Here is a 20237-nt window from a genome sequence, read left to right as displayed (position 1 = left end):
TCCTTTTACACGAATTTATTTCTATACAAGGTTCTAAAAACACCCCTTGGTTTGTACATAAGGTTTTTCTTCATTTTAAATTGCTTTATAACAACTGATTTCCTGATTTTTTTTCATTTTCTCTTTTCTCTAAAATCCGTCATGATTAAAAAAAAAAAAAAAAGACAAAAGAAAATAAAAATGTCATTGGCCAGAAGACAGGGTGGGGAAAAAAGAAGACAAAAATAAACAAAACATCAATATGAAAATTCTCAGAGATAATGCATTTATAAACACAGAAATGGTTACAACAAAGATGGCCGTGATGAGTGGGTATATATATATTTATATATATATATATTTATATATAAATCCATATCCGGCAACTGACCGTGGCACCTAGGGAGCTAAGTCCAGTCCTTGTGTTTGCCCTGAACCCTCCCTTCTCTGCAAAACCCCATTGTTACAGGATTTCATAAAGAACACAAAGCTCTCATACCTCCTTACGTTTTGGGATGGAGAAACTGAGAGTATAGGATTTTGGTTAGCAGAGAAGAGGAAGGGCTCCAAGGACAACCATAACCCACACTTCTAAGCCACCCTCAACCATTTTGGGGATTGCCGGCCCCTTGGGGACCACATCTCAGCCCATGCCCCTTTACAAATAAAGGGAGTCTGACCATCCCCCCACCCAGATCCCCTTCCTCCAGCATTAGGTAAGAACTGAAGTGAGACCATGAGGGGGAAGAAAAAGACTCCCAGGGGTCAGGGCGTGTGAGAAAACTCTGTTCTTTCACAGGTAAGATCAGAACAGGAGGCTGGTTACATTTAGGGCTCCCGTGTCTCTGGTGTCTGGGAGGGCCAGCCTCTAGTCTTCTACCAGCCTGAACTTCGAGGATTATGAGGGTAAGGAGAGAGTAAGTGCCCACAATGGAAAAGTTTCTATGAGGTCATAGCAAATCCCTCCCTTGAGCACCAACTCCCAATTTTTAAAAGCTATGCTTAGGAAGGGAGGCTGCTGGATTACACTACCAGCTCAGTATTCCTCTGCAATCAGAAGGGCTGATGTTCTTTTTTGAAGAGGAGTTGAAAATAAGGATGGTATCCTGTGAAGGAAGTCTGTGCCTGAGGTCCAAGGAGATGGAGCCAAGGCATGTCAAGGAAGAAGAGGACTTTTTCCCACCAAGAGTTGGAGAAAGAAGAGACCAGAACTTCTTTCCCCTCTTCCCAGTGGGTGGCAGCACAGGTCTCTAGGAGCTGGCCAGGTGCTCCACCTGGATGGTGCTGGTGGTGACAGTGAGGCAGATGTCCTTATGATGCTCGGCTGTCTTATAGGGGGTCAGGTCAAAGGAACACTGGGGTGGAGGGTTGGGGTTGCTGTCCCCACCACCCCCACCCTGGGGGGCTGCCCCAGGGGACTGGAAGTGTGGTGGCTGTGGCTGCTGCTGCTGCGATGCCTGGGAAGCCTGGGCTTGAGCTTGAGCTTGGGCTTGGGCTTGGGCTTGAGCTTGAGCTTGAGCTTGAGCCTGGGCCTGGGCCTGGGCCACTGCCGCTGCTGCCGCCGCAGCCTGTACTTGTTGCTGGAGATCAGGAGGGTTGTGTTTGCGCATATGTTTCATAAGGTACGTTTCCTGAGGGAAATAGTGAAAAGGAGTTGAGGGAGGAAAGAGAAGGAAAGAGATTACTTGTAACTAGCATCCTAGGCTCTTTCTTTGCTTTAAATAGAACAATACTTTTACAGAAATGTCCTGAAGTCATCGGCAGGTTCACCCTGTGCCACTTTCAAGGCTCACTCCTGGCTAGAGAGGAGAAGGGGGACCTTTAGAGTCACCATGGGCATTTGACAGCACAGAAAAAACTGTCATTTTCCGAAAGATCTTTGAATGGAACAACTCTACAACCTTTTTCTGGAGTCTAATGGAAAACATCTAACAGAAATCTTTCTTTTCCCAAATTCTCAGGTTGCTTTAATTTGCCTTATGTTCAAGTAAAATGAAGAATCATTGTTTAGCAATTTCTATAGGATTAAGGGATCAGGCATCCCCTAAATTCCTCAGCTTTGGGTCTATTTAGATTCTGTTCTTCTTGATACTATAAGTTGGAGCGAGGGAGGCAGCAGATTCACTGCAACAGATCTTTATCCAGAAAGACGGGGTAAAGTGGATTGTAGTCTTACGGGCCTAAGAAAGAAAGAGAAGGCACCAAGCACTCACCGACGTATATGCCCGACTACATATAGTGCAGGTGTACACCTTGGCATGCTTCACCGTATGCGTAGATAGGTGCACCTCTAGTGAGGCTGCATCTGTGTAAGCCCGATGACAGTTGTGGCACTTGAACGGTTTATCTTTGTTGTGCTGCCGTCTGTGGGACTGATAAAATTGGTAAAAATAAGGATGAGTGTATTAGACTTTTCCCTCCTGCCTCCTTGACCTTAATGGAAAGCTCTAAACAGGGTGTTAGATCTCCCAGGTTCTCCTTCCATCTAAAGGCAGTAGAAATTGCTTCAAATGAAACTTCAGTAGCCATAGGCTAAGGGAGGAAGCATACCTCATGCAGCACAGACCAGGACTCTGAAAGGAAGAATGATGGCTGTGCTTGTCTCACTCATCCAGTGGTTCTCCGGGTGAGACATGGGGGTCACCGGGGAATACCAAGACCTTTTCAAGGGGTCCACAAGGCCAAAACTATTTTCAAAATAGTAGTAAGACAATGTCTGCCTTTTTACTCTCATTCTCTCATGACTGTACAGAGATTAAATGATGAGTAATATTGCAATAGATTGAACACAGTAGACACGAGATCTAGCCATCTTCCGGTAAGCTATAATTTAAAGAAATGTGAAAAAAATGTAAAGTAAAATAATGCCTTTTCACTAAATTTTTTGGTGGGTATGTGTTTTGGAATATGTTATTTTTTTTAAAAAAGATTTTATTTATTCATTTTTAGAGAGAAGGGAAAGAAGGAAGAGAGGGAGAGAAACAACGTGTGGTTGCCTCTCACGCCGGTGGGCCTGGCCCACAACCAAGGCATGTGCCCTGACTGGGAATCGAACTGGCGACCCTTTGGTTCGCAGGCCTGCACTCAATCCACTGAGCCACACCAGGCTGGGCAGGGAATATGTTATTTGTGTTAACATACAATGGGTTTGTTGTTTTTTAAACAACAGTTTACAATATCTATATAGAAAAACATTACCTACATCAACAAAAGCATTCTGGGTTCCCCGATAATTATTAAAAGTGTGAAGGGGTCCTGAAAAAGTTTAAGAACTTCTTTACGAGTTAAATGGCACTTCGACCCAAGTCTTGGAGTCAAGGCCCCATGTGGAAAAAGGAACATTTACCTGCAGATTAGAGAGCTGTGTAAAGGCTTTCTCACAGCCTGGGTGTGCACATTTATATGGTCTATCACCGGTGTGGATTCTGCATGGGATGAGAAAACAAGAAAGGGAAAGGCTGTCATCAGCAAGGCCACTTGGGGACTGGCTCCTAAACAAGCCTCCTCAAGGCCACTCCTGTCCTCCCACGGGAGTGGGAATGTGAGATGGATCTCCAGGACGTCTCAGCTCCTCTCTGACATGGATCAGGCCGTAGTGCCTAACTTCTGCTTACTGCCTGCATCACTCAGTTCAAGATGGACTCCTCCTGCTGGGGAAGGAGGGACTGGTAGCTCAGCAGCCCAGGGACAGGCAGGTCACGTTTGGTATACAAGTAAGCTCCTACAGTAATTATCCCTGATGAATGCTCAGAAACATAAGGTAAACACAATAGTAAGGAAAAAGAAAAAACACATAAAACTTTTTCCTTGGCCCCCACTCACCAGCCAGAAACTACCCCCACTGCCTCGAGTACCACTCCCAGAGAAAGTTCTGGTATCAAAGAAAAGCACAGAGTTATGCTAACTATGGAAAGTAGCAGTGATAAGAATACTTGCAGAAACTCCTTCAGGCTTTTCCCAGTCCAGCCCCCTAATGGCAGGAAATGCCTAGTTTAGTACCAATTTGACCTGTTTCTCAAACTCTATAGGACCCTCCATTGAGATGAGCCAAGGACTTGAGGGTGCACGGACACCTGCTTCTCATCAGGGACTTCGGGACCATCTTTGAGACCAGGTGGTTTTCTGGACCTCTGGTATAAAATCTTGAAAACATCACAGGATATGTCTCCTTGTGAGGAAAGCCCAACTCCTCCTCTTCACAAAGCACAATGTCTGACCACTTGAAGAATATCATCACATCCAGTAGCAGCCAGGTATTTAGTAAGAGTGTGGATTCTGGTTCAACTTGAGATACCACTGAAGGACATCAATTCTTCTAGTTGGCAGAGTCACTTCCTCCTAGTCACTCCAGATTCATGGGACAAACAGTGGGCATCCTTACGAAATATGAGCTTTTTCGTTGTTTGCTGGCTCTTTAAGATTTAGGACATGTTGGGTTTTGTTTTCTACTCCTGGCATCCCTTGGAGCCTCGCTTGTTGCTGTAGGTGTTAGCAGGCTGGTACCCAGCTAACGTCTGTATCTTCCCTTCATAGTGGTGCCCTAAGGGCTAGAGGTATCATCTTCAAATGCCCTGGCTTTAGCATCAAGGAGAAAATCTTGCAAGATGTGTGCATAGGTGTTTTCAGGGAAGCAAATGAGGGAAGTAAGAGTTGTCTCTGCTCCAGGTCAATCTCTTCCTCCCATGCATCTGGGAATATCACACAGTCATTCCATCTCCCCAGTGTAGCTTCTGCCCCAGAAAGGCTCTCTCTGAGCATCCATTTGTGTCTCCATGTTGTCACTTGTTCTTTTTCCCAGATGAAAGTTGTGTTCTCCTCCAGCCAGGTCTCTCCTCCAGCCAGGTTTCTCCCCCGCCCCCCGCATGCGGGTTGTTGTGTGTGTCCGGGGCGGGGGTGGGGTGGGCATGCCAGCGGGGCGGGGGCAGTAGCCTGCCACTCTCCCTTACCGTGTGTGCTGCTGGAGGTGGGAGAGCTGGCGGAAGGCCTTCTGGCAGTAGGAACAGTTGTAGGGCTTGGCCCCCGAGTGGATACGGAGGTGCTGAGCCAGGTAGGAGGTGTTGGCGAAGGTCTTGGAGCAGTGCGGGCACTTGTGGGGCTTGATGGTCTCCGTGTGCATCTTCGAGTGGATCCTGCCGGAGAGGAGAGGAGGGAAGGGGGGAGGAGGAAGCAGTTCGACACCACGGGCTCAGCTCTCTGCTGGGTGAAATGATGTTGCTTGACGGATGAAAACACCCCCTCCTCCCTCCTCCCAAATATTCTCCGGCCTGGAGAGGCTAATGAAGAGGACACCAAGATCTAGGTTGTTGCTGAGCTTAAGTCGGTGGCTAAAATGGCAGTGAGATGATGAAGAGCTGGAACCCCTGGCTTCTGGTAACCTTAAAGATTTCAGTTTCATCAACCCTCCGTTTGGCTCTAAGATTACACACTCACCACAGACACCCTGCTTCCAAACTGTAATTTGAACAAAGACCAATACCGCCTGTTCCCCATGGACCTGAAGTTGAATGCACACCTTGGCTCTGAACTGAAGCATATAGTAAAAGCAGGGCCTGCTCTGCAGAAGATTTCCAAACACAGACACAGAGAGAAACCACAAAAATCGTTCCAGACTTTGGGATTGAAGACCACAATTTCCCAGGCCCCCCCAAAGTCCTATGACATAGAGTTTAATTTTCACAGACAGTAATGGGAGAGAATTGAGGCTCCCAAAGGGCAAAGTTGGAAAGGAAACATGGAGAGAACGGCCAGGCAGTGGGAGAAAACCAAGAGCAGCCTTACCGGGTGTGCTGCTGGAGGTGCGAGAGCTGGCGGAAGGATTTCTCACAGAAGTTACAACTGTAGGGCTTAGCCCCTGAGTGGATACGGATGTGCTGGGCCAGGTAGGAGCTGTTGGCGAAGGTCTTGGAACAATGTGGGCACTTGTGGGGCTTGGTCTCGGTGTGTGACTTGGAGTGGATCTGCATCTCCGACTTTGAGTAGAATGTCAGTGAGCACATCCGGCACCTAGGCCAAGTGAGGGCAGCGGTTAAAATCCTTCCCACTAAGAAGGCACTGCTGAACCCTCCCCTCTACTTCCGAAGAAGTCAACCCCTCTAATCTCTTTCCTATTCCAACTACATCGTAGGCCCATTAGAGAAGAGGCTCTTTTTTATTTATTTTTATAGCCAAAGCTTCTAACACAGCCCAGTACAATATAAATACTCAATAAAGGTTTGCTGAATGATTGCCCTCTCTACAGGTGTACAAAAACAAGAATTCAGTGAGGTAAGACAGGAAAATCTTATTATAGGCTCTGGGCTAATGTGAATTTCACTGGCTAGGATTATCAGCTAACTTCTGTTTTCCTTCTGCCTCTAACTTAATTTCAAACTTTTAAAGAACTCTTTCCTCCAATTTCCCACATATAAGCACATCACTCAGGTATTCCTCAAACTTGTGAAATGACAATGAGGACAAACTGACTAGATTACCCAGAACGACTTCTCTCCTGTCTCCACAGATAATTGCCTTCTCTCAGATTTTCTCCTACTTCCTTTTTGCCAGGGATTCCTAGAGGGATGGGGGTGGGGAAGTATCAGAATTACAGTACTTGGAGGGGCTTTTCCAAGTCACATTATGTCTGGCCTCCCCCCTGTATCTGATGTTCCACCGGCCACCCCTACCTCCCAGGCAATTATGTGAGACCCATTTCTGCAAATGAGCCAAAGTATCTGTTAAAAGTGGGTTGTGTCCCTCGAATATTTAAAAGAAAAAGACTTGCAAAACACTGAGCCTCCCTGCTAAAAATTTCCTCTTTCCTCGCACATGGAGCCCATGTCAGCACTCTGGGTTGACATCGAGAGCATCTGAATACACTTTCACTCATCATCTGCATTGGTAGTCTTCCTACTTCAACACTGCCCAACAATACTAAGTAGGAAGGCCTCTGAGCAAGACAAACCATACCTATTCAGACTTTATTGCGTAAAAGCTATTTGTATGTGGGCCAGAACCCTAGCATTCCTAAACAAGTCACTAGTGTACAGTGTGGGCTGGTAGAAAGGGCGATAGCCTAGAAGCCCGGTAACTGGGACAAATACCTCTTCTCTGAGTTTCCCTACTTCTCTTTGTCAGAGGGGCTTGGGAGTATGTGAGGGGTGATTTCTACTTTTTTATGACCCCAGGAGAACTTTTAAAGAATAACTGAGTGCAAGACTACAAAGAACTCTGAGCTCCTCAGAGAAAAAGATATTACTGTCAGCTGGGGTATGGTCCCTCTATTAACGCTTCTATTAAAGTTCTAATAATTAAAACCAATTATTTCTCTAGTTACTTGATAACTCCAGAAGAAACGCAATCACCAGTTTACCAATTGCTGACTGTTGTCTGGGATGCCCAACCACTGTAGAGGAGGTGAGGAGGTTCTACTGATAGGTAGCAAGAGTCCAAAGGACACAGCCAATGGGAAGTCTGGACACCTGGGCTCTACTCAGGGTTCAGTTATAGGCTTGCACATCAATCCAGACCTCAATTTTCTGGTCTATAAAATAGATAAATATCTGTCCCTAGAAAGGCCAGCAAATATCCAGGACAGTCTAAAGTAAGCCAGTATTCTCTAATAATAAAACTGCATTAATGTTAACAGCATCAGCGTGGATGGGTCACTAAGACTGAGGTTAGAAACTGGACACATTGGCCTGGGCCAGGTGGGCCAGTTGGTTGGAGCAGCGTACCGTACACCAAAAGGTCACAGGTTTGATTCCCAGTCAGGGCACAGAACTAGCTAGGTTGTGGGATGTTCCCTTGTCGGGGCATGTATGGGAGGCAGTCAATTGATGTTTCTCTCCCCTACCCCCAACTCCCTTTCTCTCTTTCTAAAATCAACAAATACAGGGTCCGGCAGAAGTAATGCCTACTTGAATGTGGTTGGTAGGGTAATAATATGGGTGTAATAATTTATAGTTTTAATTTGAACATTTCACCTAAAATGCCATATGGTGTGCTTGAGTGTGATATTATTATGTTACAGAATTAAATGCTTAGGATTTTGTAATAAAAAAGGGGCGTTATTTGTGCTGGACCCTATATATCCTCTGGCGAGGACTGAAAAAAAAAAAAAAGAAACTGGACACATTGTCACTCGGAGGGGAACTGCACTAAAGTTACAAAATAATTACCCTTGGTTACTAAAATTTCTCAGAAGTGGAACGACACATTCATTTTAACTCAAAAAAATCTCATTTAGTGTATGAGTGCTGAACATACAAACACACACCTTAATATGAAATTAATTATAAAAGAGGAAAAGTTCACCAAAGTTTTCAACTAGAGAAGAATCTACAAAACTTAAATTCTTCAATAATGGACTGGCAACAAAACCAGCAGTCTCAAAAGGTACTAGGTACAAAAATGATGTTAGTAAGTTTGCCACTTGTTGTGCCTCATATTGCCAGGGAACTTTAAACAGTGTTTCCACCCCTCGCCACAAGGTAGCAAGTATTATCCCTGTTTTACAGAAAGGAACGGGAATGCTCAGGAAGGCTAAGTACTTTGCCAAAGGACAAATAGTTATTCAGTAGAAAGCTATGATTCTAGCCTATGATTCCTCACACAGAGGTATTCAAGGAGAGGCTGGACAGTTATCTTCCAGGAATGTTTAGGGGACTAAAACTATAGAGAAGAGACAGCTTAGGTGACCATTAAAGTATCTCCAACTCTGAAATCCTATGAAGCCAGAGAAAGGAGTGTAAGTTCTTTCATGCAAAGTGTTGTGTGGTTGAAAAAGAATCTGATTTAGGAGAGTTGTGGCAGGGAGCAGTTAGTGGGGGACAGAAAAGCTGACACCCCTTTTGTGTCACTGGGTGCACAACTTGAGGGGGCACCATTCACAACCAACGTGAGAACAGTGCTCCTTTGGAAGCATGCAGTGCAATGACCTTGCTTACAATAACCATAATGAATTATCATCCCATTGTTTTCCTAAGATGCTCAAAAACCATTTCAAATAGTCTGATTTTCCCATCAAAACATTTCTGCAAGACAGATGAGGGCCACGATTGATCTTCCTATTTTACAGAGGGGAACAAAGAGTCAGAAATAAGTTGACTTGCCCAGAGCAACAGAACCCAATTCCCCAATACACAGTCAAATACCACTGGCCACAGGAATGGATGTGGTTGACCCACACATGCATTGAAAGAGGGAGTCTTTGTGATTAAAAAGATTCCATTAGAACTTCCGAGTTCTGAGTTTCTGAATAAATTCCATTCACCTAGAATGTAATTAGTCCCCCTTAAATTTCAGAGTTCTCTTTCGTCACCTAGGTGTGGGGTCTATCAAGAATTCCAAAAACATCGAGGCTGTGGAAAATCCCATCAGAGCTTCCTTCTAATTGTATATTCACATTTCTTTCCATATTGACAGTCTGGGAAGGCCAGAGATAGCTTTAATGTGGGTCCAGAACACTAACAAACAAGAAAACATTGGCAGAATCAGAGGACCCTGATCCATGTGAAGGGCTCCACGGGGTGTCGGAGAGCCCCCCCCACTCCTCCCACCACAGCAAAGTTTCTGTAGGTGCATCTCCATGTCACCAGACCTCACTTTAAGCAAATACATAAAAATCCAGATTTCTACAAAATACACTGAAGAGGAATTTTCATTTACGAAATGACATATAAAAAAATGCCTTTAAATGAATCAAATTTGTCAGGTACCTTTATAATACGATATGATGTAAACATTTTCCCGGAACACTTTTATTGTATAGAGTAGGATACACCTGTAATAATAAAGCTGCAATGAGCTTTCGCACTATACACTGAATTCTGCAGTGCTCAACACTGTCTGGATTTAGCAACACTCCCCTCGTTTTCCCTTCACAAAGAGGGATTTCAATGCTCTGTAGTTGTAGCTGCTCTCTACAGAAGTGTAAATACAAACAATAAATGCTAAATGATGGCTATTTTTATCTCTTTTGAAGTTCCCAACATTTCAACTCTTATCTGATATATATACCCCCAACGAATGGGAGGCAGAAACAGAATTCTCCCCATTTTACAGATGAGGAAACTGAGGCCCAGAGAGGGGAAAAGGACTTGCCCAGGGTCACACAGCAAGTTCGTGGTGGAGCCGGGAACTGAATCCATGAGCCCAAGGCTCTGTCCATTTCCTGTGCCGCAGTTCCCTTCGCTCCTAAAATGGGAACAACATTGCCCATCTCGGTACACTAAGGACAGACCCAGTCTCCCAGCCATGCACATCTGCCCCTGTCTGTGTCAGAGCTGTGACAGTAGTTATCCCACTCTGTATAATGGGACCAAACTCCCCAAACCCACTAGGGCCCTTGATAGTTCTCAAGGGAATGAAAAAGATTTGCAATGTTCAAAGGGCAGGGAAGTTTACTTATGTAATTACTTTTGTACAGTACCACATGCAAATATAATGCTTTTTGGCAATGAACAACTTAAAGACAGTAAAGAATCAAAATGACTTCCATGAATTAGAAAGTGAGCACACAGTCATTTTAGAAGCATCTATTCCAAGGGGTAAGGGAGGTATCCTATTCCTCCCACCTTTTTATAGAGACCCCTCCCGTTATCCCAACCATGCAGGGTCGGTCAGGCAGGCTCAATGCTCAAATATGGCCCAAGAACCAGTGGAGAGCACACTGGTGAGGCGCTTAACAGAAAGGTTTCTTGGAAAAATAGGAATGGAAAATGCAGAAAGCAAAAAGGTGCTAGAGACAGAGTCTCAAACCCAGTCTAAAGCCTCATTACAAGAAATAACTCCATTATGCCACTCAAAAATAAGTCAGTGCTGATGACCCTGGGTGAAATGGGTCTGCATCCTGGGGGAAGAGGCACCAGCGAAGTGCTAGAAGCTCTACTTTCCTGCCCTGTGACAGAATACCTGACATGCACACGGATCTGAGGTGGGAAGCTGGCAGAGCATATGGCCTGATCAGGGGCAAGACAAAGAGAGGGTAGGGAAGCTGAGACAGGGATCCTCACCCCATCCTGCCCCAGGATGGTTCATACCTATAGGTCTTTCCGTCTTTCTGATGGTCGTCATCATCCTCAGGAGAGAGGACATAAGGGTCATTCATCTCGGGCAGCCCTGATTCCAACATCCGCTTCTTCTTTCGGCCCCGGGGGGGTTTAGGAGCCACACTGCCACCTCCTCCACCACCTCCGCCTCCTTCCTCTGTTAGGGATGATGACACCTTCTTGGAGAGGTCAGGGACCACCTGCAGGGCTTGTGAGCCAGGGGGAAGAGCTGAGACAATCATGGGAGCCGAAATGGGGAAGGTCTGAGCTGATGAGGCTGTGGTCACAAGGGAGCCTGAGGGGGACGTGATTACCAAACCAGGACCTAGGATTGGAAGAAAAAGGAGATGGTGTCATGCTGCCCAATGCTGATCCAAATCCTATTTAACTTCCCCCAGATCATTGTCTAATTTAGCCCCTTACCACCACCCCCAGCCCAGAGTATATAGGACACCCCAAACCCTGTAGGAAAAAAATGGTCTCCTAACCCCTGTCCCCACCCCAACCCTGGTAACAGTGAGATTTACCCCTTGATTGACTCCCTTCTCTTCTCCACCTCTGAGAACAGGAGACTCCTTGATTCAGAGAAGGAAAGAATGTCACCTCCTCAAAGGCAGGGACCGCATCTTCTACTTCTTTGTATCCCCCACAATGCCTAGCGCATTGCTAGGCACACAGTAGGCACTTAATAAAAATCTGATTGAGTAATCAAACACATTTCCCACTCCCCATGTTGTTGGAGCCCTCCAGCCTGGGGTACTGATCATGGAAGATCAACACCTCAGATTGGAGAAGAGCAGAGTTGCTCACCAGCAGTCATTAGTCCTGTAGACGCCACAGGGACCACCGTGATATTCTGGGTAACAGACGCCTGGCTATGTGGGGTCAGCTGGTCTGACTTGGACTCTGTGTCCATACTGATGCCTGAGGGCAGGGACACTGAGGCAGGCACTGTCAGCAAGGTGGGGTAGTGGGGTGGAGCCAGCCCACAGCCCTTCTCTGGCAACAGCTGATCCTTCATCTTGTTGATGAACATCGTGTTTTCAATCTGGAAGAAATGGAAGGGGCAGAGAACAAACTGATGGTCATCAGATGGGAAGGGGTGGGGGATAAGCAAAAAAGGTGAAGGGCACTAAAAAGTACAAAATGCCAGTTATAAAAATAGTTACAGGAATGTAAAATATAGCAGAAGGAATATAGTCAATAATATCTCAACTATGCATGATGCCAGATAGGTCTAGAGACCCATTGTGGTGATCACTTCTTAAAGTATATGAATGTCTAATCACTATGATGGACACCTGAAACTAATATATGTCAAGTGTAATTAAAAAAATAATTAATTAAAAGGAAGGGGGAGGGGAGTTGCCTCTTCAGGGAGAGTCTGATTTTGTCCCTAAGCACTTAGCATTGTCTGTCCTCCTCCTTGGATATCAAGGAGTGAGTAGCTAATATCTTTGTGCTTCCAGAAAGAAGCTAAACAGAAACACTATATAATTCTGAATAATGGGGACCTGGTGAAAAAGTATGTGTTGTCTTGCATCAGTCTTCACAGTAACAGAACTTACTACTCAGAGCTGAAAGAAGTACAGCATGGTAGAGGAGCAGAAACGCAAACCACACATACCTGTCCTGAGACTGTGGGGATAGAAGGCCAGAAGTACGGGTTAGAATTGAAGTGAGATTCTTCCATTCTACCTGAAGAAAGAGAGGCCACGTCACACTCAGGAATAAATCTGAACCTTAGCAATGGAGAAGGGGAGTTGAAGAGTTCCTGATTTCTTCTTTGGCCACATGGCTGGGAATCAGCGGTCAAGACCTTAGAATGTAGCCCTGGTTGGTATGGTTCAGTGGATTGAGCACCAGCCTGAGAACCAAAGGGTCACCAATTCCATTCCCAGTCAGGACACATGCCTGGGTTGTGGGCCAGGTCCCCAGTAAGGGCATGCAAGAGGCAACTACGCATTCATGTTTCTCTTCCTCTCTCTCTCCCCCTTCCCCTCTGTCTAAAAATAAATAAAATCTTTACAAATAAAAATTTTAAAAAATACCTTAGGATCTAGCATATTAGTCTCACTGGTCAGAGCCACTCAGCACTATATCCCCATCCAACAAAGGCAGTCCTAGTTAAGGCTAGTGAAAGAACGTATACACATCTCATTTACCCACAGAACACTTTCCATACCCCGAGAAACAGAATTGGTATTAGTTTCCTTTGCTGACAAGAAAAGAAACTAAAGTCATGAGAGGGGAAGGGATGTGCCCAAAGTCCCATGAAACTCACTAATGACTGGCTTCAAACAGCAGGGCACCTAACACTGTTCCTCATTTCCTTTATTCCTCACATCCTCCTTCCTTGAAATAAAAAACCCCAAGAGTTCTAACTGATACATCTATAGTTCTATGCAGCTTGGAAAGGTTCTAGGCCAATACACAAAACGTCGAAGGATATTAAAGAATGAAATTGGTGGCAATCAAAATCAAGGTGTTTCGGGGGGTTTTTTAAAGATTTTATTTATTTATTTTTAGAGCGAGAGGAAGGAAGGGAAAAGAAACATCAATGCTCAAGAGAAACATCAATCAGTTGCCTACCACACCCACCAAACTGGGGACCTGGTTGGCAACCCAGGCACGTGCCCAGACCAGGAATCAAACCAGCAACTTTTCAGTTTGCAGGAAGATGCCCAACTCACTGAGCCACACCAGTCAGGGCAAAATCAATGTATTTTCTGGGTACCATATGGTATCTGGGGACCACATACCACTGATCCCAAGGTCAAAGAACATCTATGGTGCTACACTGGATACCACACACGCTGGGCTAAGCAGTGAGAACCTAGGAGTTACCAGTTTAAAAAAAAAAAGTTCTAGCACCAGCAGAAGCAGCAGCACCCCAGACTTCCACCTAAAGGGATTCAGAATAGGGACAACGGAGGGCCAGAACGCATCCACATTACTAGACTCCTGCTTTATAGTTCTCAAACACCCGGCTTCTGAGAGTTTGAACTTGAGAACTTGAGTTCTTCTCTGTACACAGATGATAATTAAACTTAGAACTTTGGGAGTGAAGAATAAGCAAGAAAAGTTAATCCCTCAAAATCACATGGCAAGTCACAAATGAGTACAAACCAAGGCATCTCACCACTCACTCGTTTCTACATTCTGATTACTTCTAGAAAGGCTTAACTGGAAGTATGTTGGTCAAGAGTAGCTTCCCAAAATCCTGGACCAGGAAAGATCCAGCCCAGCAGAAAACAGGTGAAGAGAGAGTTTGAGACTGGTGGAATGGGGAAACAAGGAACAGCAGGAAATAAACATGGTCACCACACTCGTACTCTGAGCCAAGAGCAATCAAGATTCGGGTGGGGAAGAAGGACCTGTGACCTACAGCCACAGGTCCCACTGAGGATATGCTGGCAGCAGACAGCAGAGATACTAAGAGCTGGAAGGTAGACTGAATACAGAAACTTGGTTTCAAGTACTGACTAAGGAAACTAGAAAAGAGCTTCAACAAAGGAGTTCAAGCAGAAAGAATATCTCTCTAAATACAACCCTGTCCCTTATCCTTCTCTAGAAGTCTCATCAGATTTTTTTTTTTCTCCATTAACGAGCACCTTCAGTTTTCATAAATCCTAAAAAGGGAAGCAGAACTGAATTTCAGACTTTTCCTAAAAAGTAGCAAAGGAGAAAGGCAACAAACCAAATTTGTGACTATAGCAGCTTCACACAAATGGGGCTCAGTATTAAATGACTGAGGATCAACTACAGGTAATTCCTGCTCCCTGAGTTACAAATTACAGTAAAACCAGACAGTCTCCAAAACAGGTGCTAACCTTTTCCTCCCAGCATTAGGCGCCTCAGGTCCTCCCCAGGCAAGAGAAATCGAGAAACAAACAGACCGCAGTTTATGGGGAACCAATCTTGCCAAGCTTTTCGGGAGGCAGAGATCACATCTTGGACCTCTCCAGTCTCTAACACAGGACTTATCACCAGGTAAGCAACTCCATATTGAATGAACTGAATGAATGACAGTGGACTCCAGACACAGATTTCGAAAACATTGTGAGGAGTTCAAACCTTAACCCATGACCCCATGTTGCCCAACCTTCTAGCTGAGAAAAGTGAAACAGACAAGAGTGGTGATATATGATAGAAATGTAGTACTGGAGAGTAGAAGAAAGGAGGGTCTAGAAGATAACACCCCCTAAAGAGTCAAGGAAGTAAATGCATTTTGGACGTGAAAATTAAGGAGAAACTGAGAGCCTGAAAATAACAATGTCCTCAGATAAGATTCCTGCGAGGAGGCCCATCCCTCCCCCCAAAGGACTGTTATCTATTCTCACTGCCCTACAAGTGGTGCAGGTAAAGCAGTTTCTGTAGGTTCCTATAAAGAGGGCGCACAAAGTGATATGAACAGTATCACCACCACCACCACCATTAACATCTACTATGCCCTTACTGTGTTCAAGGTCCTGTTCTAAGCACTTTACAACTATCACATCATTTAATACCTACAACAATTCTCTGAAGTTCGCTCCTGTAATTCCATTTCTTAAATGAGGAAATTGAAGGCAAACAGTAAACAGCAGAGCAAGTCAGAGAAAGGGATTCTACAAGAGAGCAAAGCCATGTAATTGAAGTACATGCTCTCTGCCGTTGTGGCTTGATTCACAACATACAATTTAGAATATTTACAGGAATGGGCTATATATTTTTCAGGTAGTTCTCACCTATGTTTTCAAAAATGAAGTTCTGATGACAGCAGTTAAAGATAATATTCTCTGTGAAACCTCGCTTGGCCACCAAGATAACTGATTTTAGAATCACGATTCTGAGTAAAAAGGCCAGACTATCCAGGAGGGATAAACTGAATAATAGGCCTCTCCACTTCCATGGACACCCAGTCTGTCACTCTGCTTTGGTTCTTAAGAGAACAAGGCTGAAGATCAGAACTATGGCTGGTCCTAAGACAAAATGGTAAGTGTGCTCTGTGGGCTCCTGACAAATATGTCAGCCCCCAAATGGGGGTAACATGGAGAGTACTGCTAGGCCAACTAGAAGCAATGTTTGCCTGCAAAACGACACCTGAGAAACGCTATACCACTGTGGAGAGTCAAGAAGGGAAGGCTCTTGCCAGAAATACAGGCAAATGGCGCCCTCGGAGCAGTGTAACAGGGTGCCGCTGGGGCGAGATCACTCAAGTACCTGTTCACTGTCCATTTTACCACTCACCCTCTTAACTCTTTTTCATGGAGGAATTCTCACCAAACCATTCTGACACCTAAGCAGGCATGTACCAACATTCCAAAACCTGGAGAAGCCCAATGATATTATAAGGAGATCTCATCTGCACACAGAGTGCCAGCTTTGATGACTATGCTAATACACCAAAAAAGGAGTCGTTTACCCAAAGGAGTCATTTCTATTACAGCCCCAAAGAACAGGAAAGAAGGAAAAACACAGTGAGTAGAGAGAGGTATATTGGCAGATTGAAAATCTGGGTTCTAATTTCAACTTTACCCCTGCACTGTGCCTCAAATGTTAACAATAAGCAGGAAGGCTTGCTATAATTAAATTGGGCAGTTCTTTTCTTTCAAGAGGTTTAAGGAACTACATATTTATTTATTTTTTGCATTTTTTCAATCCTTACTCTAGGACATTTTTTTCATTGCTTTTGGGGGGTGGGGGAGAGAAACATGGATTGGTTGCTTTCTCATAAGTGCCCTGACCAGGGATTGAACCCACAACCTAGGTATGTGCCCTGATCGGGAATTGAACCCATGACCTTTTGGTCTACAGGACGATGCTCCAACCAACTGAGCCACACCAGCCAAGGCTTTATTTCTTTTTCAATCTCCAAAGAAATCTTGGAAGCACTGAGGAGGTGAAGGAAAAAAAAGACAGTATTACATAACATACATAAACACATAGTAGGACTTGAACTCTTGCACTAGAGCTCTGTCCGTCTGTCCATCCTTCCACAGTGCTACGAGCCATCAAAAAATAATGATGTCACTGCCCCCAGCATGTGGTTTTTGTATACATGATGAAGGCCACCACCTCTCTCTCGGTACTTACTACAACTTTTTGTTCTTTTTAAAACAAAGCATAACTTTTCCTCAGGAAAATAACATTCTCTTAACACAGCCAACCTTTAGAAAATCATGAAATACACCAACCACATTAAGTAGCTAGAGAATGGACCTAGGAATCAAGATTTCTGGAATCTAATTTTAGCTCCTACATCAGTGGAGAAATGAGTAACTTGCAACTCTACTGAGTTTTTATTTGGGTAAACGATGCAGCAAAATAAACCCCTTAAAACAAATTCATGAGGCACAGTGTGATGGGATGAAGGCAGCAAAAAACAGAAAAAGAATAAAATGCTCAAAGTGCTCCTGAAAGAAACAAAGAGAAGTACTTCCATGTGATGAGGCCTATTAGTGACAATTAGGGGAAATTACATAAAGACCACATAATTACAAAGGAACTACCCCAAAGTATCAGTTCTAGAGCCTCCAGCTTAGTAATCACCAACTAGAAACACTTACAAGAAAGAGAGATGCAAAGAACAATCAACTCAAATTCAACTACACAAAGAACTTGACCCATGGATCTCAGACACTCTATTGAGCAAAACTGTTCCAAAATACACAACTACAGAAAGGTTGCAATATTAGTTAAGGATTTGAGGGAAAAAACCAAAACAAAGCAAAAAACAGAGGACCATTTTTTACTCAGTAAGAAAACAAAGTTTTTTTCTCAGTTACTAAGGACATTCAAAAAGGGCCATCCTAATAGAATTTAGAGCCTTCCTACTCTCTGTAAACTCTTTCAAGTACAATATAACTCAAAACAGGTTTACCCCAACTTTATTGGAAAAGACCATCACACCACACATGTTTGAGACCAACAGGACCACCACCACACAGATGGCAGTCTGGACCATCACCTTCTACCCTGGGCACCGCTGGACCATCATACTCTGTATCTGGTGGGAAGAACAACACAGTGGTTCCTCTTGACCTGCCCATTCCACTATAAATCATGGATCTAGGCAATGTGAGGCATGGGGGGCGGGGGGGCAGTGGAAGGCTGGAGAAGAGGGGATATGCACCTAATATTTAATCATCAATTTGGCTCAGGAACTTATGGGGAATACATTTTATAAACCAGCCTTATAATCCTAGGAGATACCGCTAGGATTATAAGCTCTGAATTCAAAATTTGTTGGGATCAATACATTGTCATTTTCAGCCTACCTAAAATTCTATCACCATCAAGTCTTATATTTTCCATTCTTTCAGGCCCACTTACAGAGTCTACTCCGTACAGTTTTATCTACTTTACTTCAAACTACCTATGACCCAGTTTCTTCCTGAAAACTTCACCCTGCCACATCAAATTCAAAAAACTGTGTCATAGATTCAATCACTCAACAGATCCACTCCAAACCCTAAGCTGTAATATCAAGGATCCACATCCTGCTCTAAACTCAACTCTGCTGGTTCCAAATACAGGAAAGCAATTCCAAAAGCTATGCCACAAGGAACATACTAGCAATTAGGGCCCCTTTGTCCCCAAAGTAGATGTAAGTTTCTCCTTTGGACACAATGCAACCCTACTTTGTGATTTCACCTGCACGTTTCGTAATTCATTCCTGATGAGCACTGTTGGGAATGGAAGGTGATGGGGTACAGAACCAACTTTCTGCACAGAAACTTCCTAGGCATGCCCAAGAGATAGTAGGAAAAGGCAGATTTTTCTCCCACAGCAAACACCAGTATTACAATCGCTATTACTTGAAGAATTCTGTTATACTGTCTCCCCAAAAACCTATTTTATTATGACCCCTTCTCCCCCCAAACAAGAAAAACCATTAACCCAAAATTGTCTTACCCTCTCTCTCTCTTCCTCCTGTTGTTTTATTCTTTCTCCTTTCCAGGGCTCCTGAACTTTCTGTAAACAAATTGTCTGGGTTACAGGGGCCAGTAAGGGCGCAGGCACCAGAGAACTGCGGAGGAATTCTTGGACTGTCAGCAGGCAGTCAGGAAGGCAGGTGGACCACCAACCAAGAATCCAAAGGTGCACGGTTATAATCACAGCAGGGCAGTGCCACCCCAATGTAGCTACAAAGGAAATAAATCTAAGTCCCAGAAACTAAGATGAACTCTATCACCAGTGTTTGGGTTCTATTCTTGGCCTCAGACACTGATTCTTCTTTCCACAGGGCCACAGGTAACCAGGGGTCAGAGAACAGAAGAGTTGGAAGAGAAGGGTCCTGCCCCCAGGACTGGCTCAGAGAGCAAAACTGAGGACTAGGGGGATGCACAAACCCTTGTGTCAAGCACAGGGCCAGTTCAGGCCCAGCCACTTCCTCTGGTCTCCCCTCCCCACTTCTGGGAGGACTTCGCCCCTGCCTACCCAAGGCCTTGCGCCAATAAGTACCTCCCTCAGCCTGAACAGCGGTCTATCTATTGGAGACCCCAGCTGTCCCCCCAAAACCTTTGCTCCCTTGAGACAGTTCCTGGGAGCCTTCTCCTGATGTCAACCCCCCCACCCCTTCCTCAAAGGCCCTTCCTTGGGATGCCCCTCCTTCTCCACCAGGGAGCTGAACTCTGCCACCCACCAGAGAGACACCCGCCCCCTAAGCCCCCCCATTCCTCCCCATCGCCCGCTCCTCCACAACCACTTCCGGTTCCGGGACGGACACACGTACAGTCACACCGTGGAGCACCCCCTTCCCCGCCCCCCCCCAGGGAAAAGGGGAGGGGGGAGGAGCAGAGAGCTTGGCGCGCCCCGGCTGCAGCGGCGCGAGACTCACCCAGCGGCGACGGCTGCGGCGGCGCCAGAGCCAGAGCGCGGGAGGGGCGGCGTTCGCTGGGAGAGGAGGGAACCGGCTGGGGTGGGAGGACCTCAGGGGCCGAGGGGAGGGGGAGCGCACCGCGGAGCGCGCGAGCACGCACTTTCGGCGCGACAGAGACCACACTCTCACACGCACAGAATGCGTGCGAGACACCCGCAGGGCGGGGGCTCTAAGCAGTGGGTGGCCCCCTTTCTACCGCCCTCCCTCCCCTAACACTCACCCGGAAGTGCTGCTGCCGCTTGTGCTCCCAAGAACCCCAATTCCTCCACGGCCCCTCCCTCCCTCCCCCCCCAACACGCTCCAAGTTGGTCCGCCGCGGAGAGAAGGCGGGAGCACCGGAAACGAAAAAAGGGGGGGAGGGAGGG

At 45.4% G+C, this 20237-nt stretch overlaps 1 protein-coding gene across 9 annotated transcripts; it reads right to left on the bottom strand.

Annotated features, from left to right (window-relative positions):
* On the bottom strand, positions 1–20213 carry ZNF384 (zinc finger protein 384). Of its 9 annotated transcripts, XM_053921869.1 has the most exons (13): positions 20093–20213; positions 19831–19886; positions 18906–18965; positions 12634–12704; positions 11817–12054; positions 11534–11581; positions 10998–11331; positions 10060–10152; positions 5758–5982; positions 4926–5108; positions 3326–3404; positions 2193–2351; positions 1–1610 (listed from the first exon to the last, which is right to left on the bottom strand). In XM_053921869.1, the coding sequence occupies exons 4-13, from the start codon at positions 12697–12699 to the stop codon at positions 1230–1232; spliced, it is 1806 nt and encodes a 601-aa protein (XP_053777844.1). In that variant the 5' UTR covers positions 12700–12704; positions 18906–18965; positions 19831–19886; positions 20093–20213; the 3' UTR covers positions 1–1229. The 9 variants fall into 9 exon arrangements, with proteins under 9 accessions (XP_053777844.1, XP_024435060.1, XP_053777848.1 ...); XM_024579292.3 differs by lacking the exon at positions 19831–19886 and having other exon boundaries at positions 20093–20175; XM_053921873.1 differs by lacking the exons at positions 4926–5108; positions 20093–20213 and having other exon boundaries at positions 19831–20086.
* Positions 20214–20237: the final 24 nt, after the last annotated feature.

Source organism: Desmodus rotundus, chromosome 3 (assembly GCF_022682495.2).
Source record: "Desmodus rotundus isolate HL8 chromosome 3, HLdesRot8A.1, whole genome shotgun sequence".
Lineage (NCBI taxonomy): Eukaryota > Metazoa > Chordata > Mammalia > Chiroptera > Phyllostomidae > Desmodus > Desmodus rotundus.
The sequence above is the reverse complement of the archived record's forward strand: the minus strand, read 5'-3'. Positions and strand labels throughout refer to the sequence as shown.

Excerpts from the sequence above, each read along its gene's own strand:
- ZNF384 (XM_053921869.1), bottom strand. The coding sequence starts at position 12,699 with ATGGAAGAATCTCACTTCAATTCTAACCCGTACTTCTGGCCTTCTATC. Across the intron at positions 5,983-10,059 it reads AACTTGCTGTGTGACCCTGG|GTGCCGGATGTGCTCACTGA; the intron begins GCAAGTCCTTTT and ends CACTTGGCCTAG. Across the intron at positions 5,109-5,757 it reads CACCTCCAGCAGCACACCCG|GATCCACTCGAAGATGCACA; the intron begins GTAAGGCTGCTC and ends CCTCTCCGGCAG.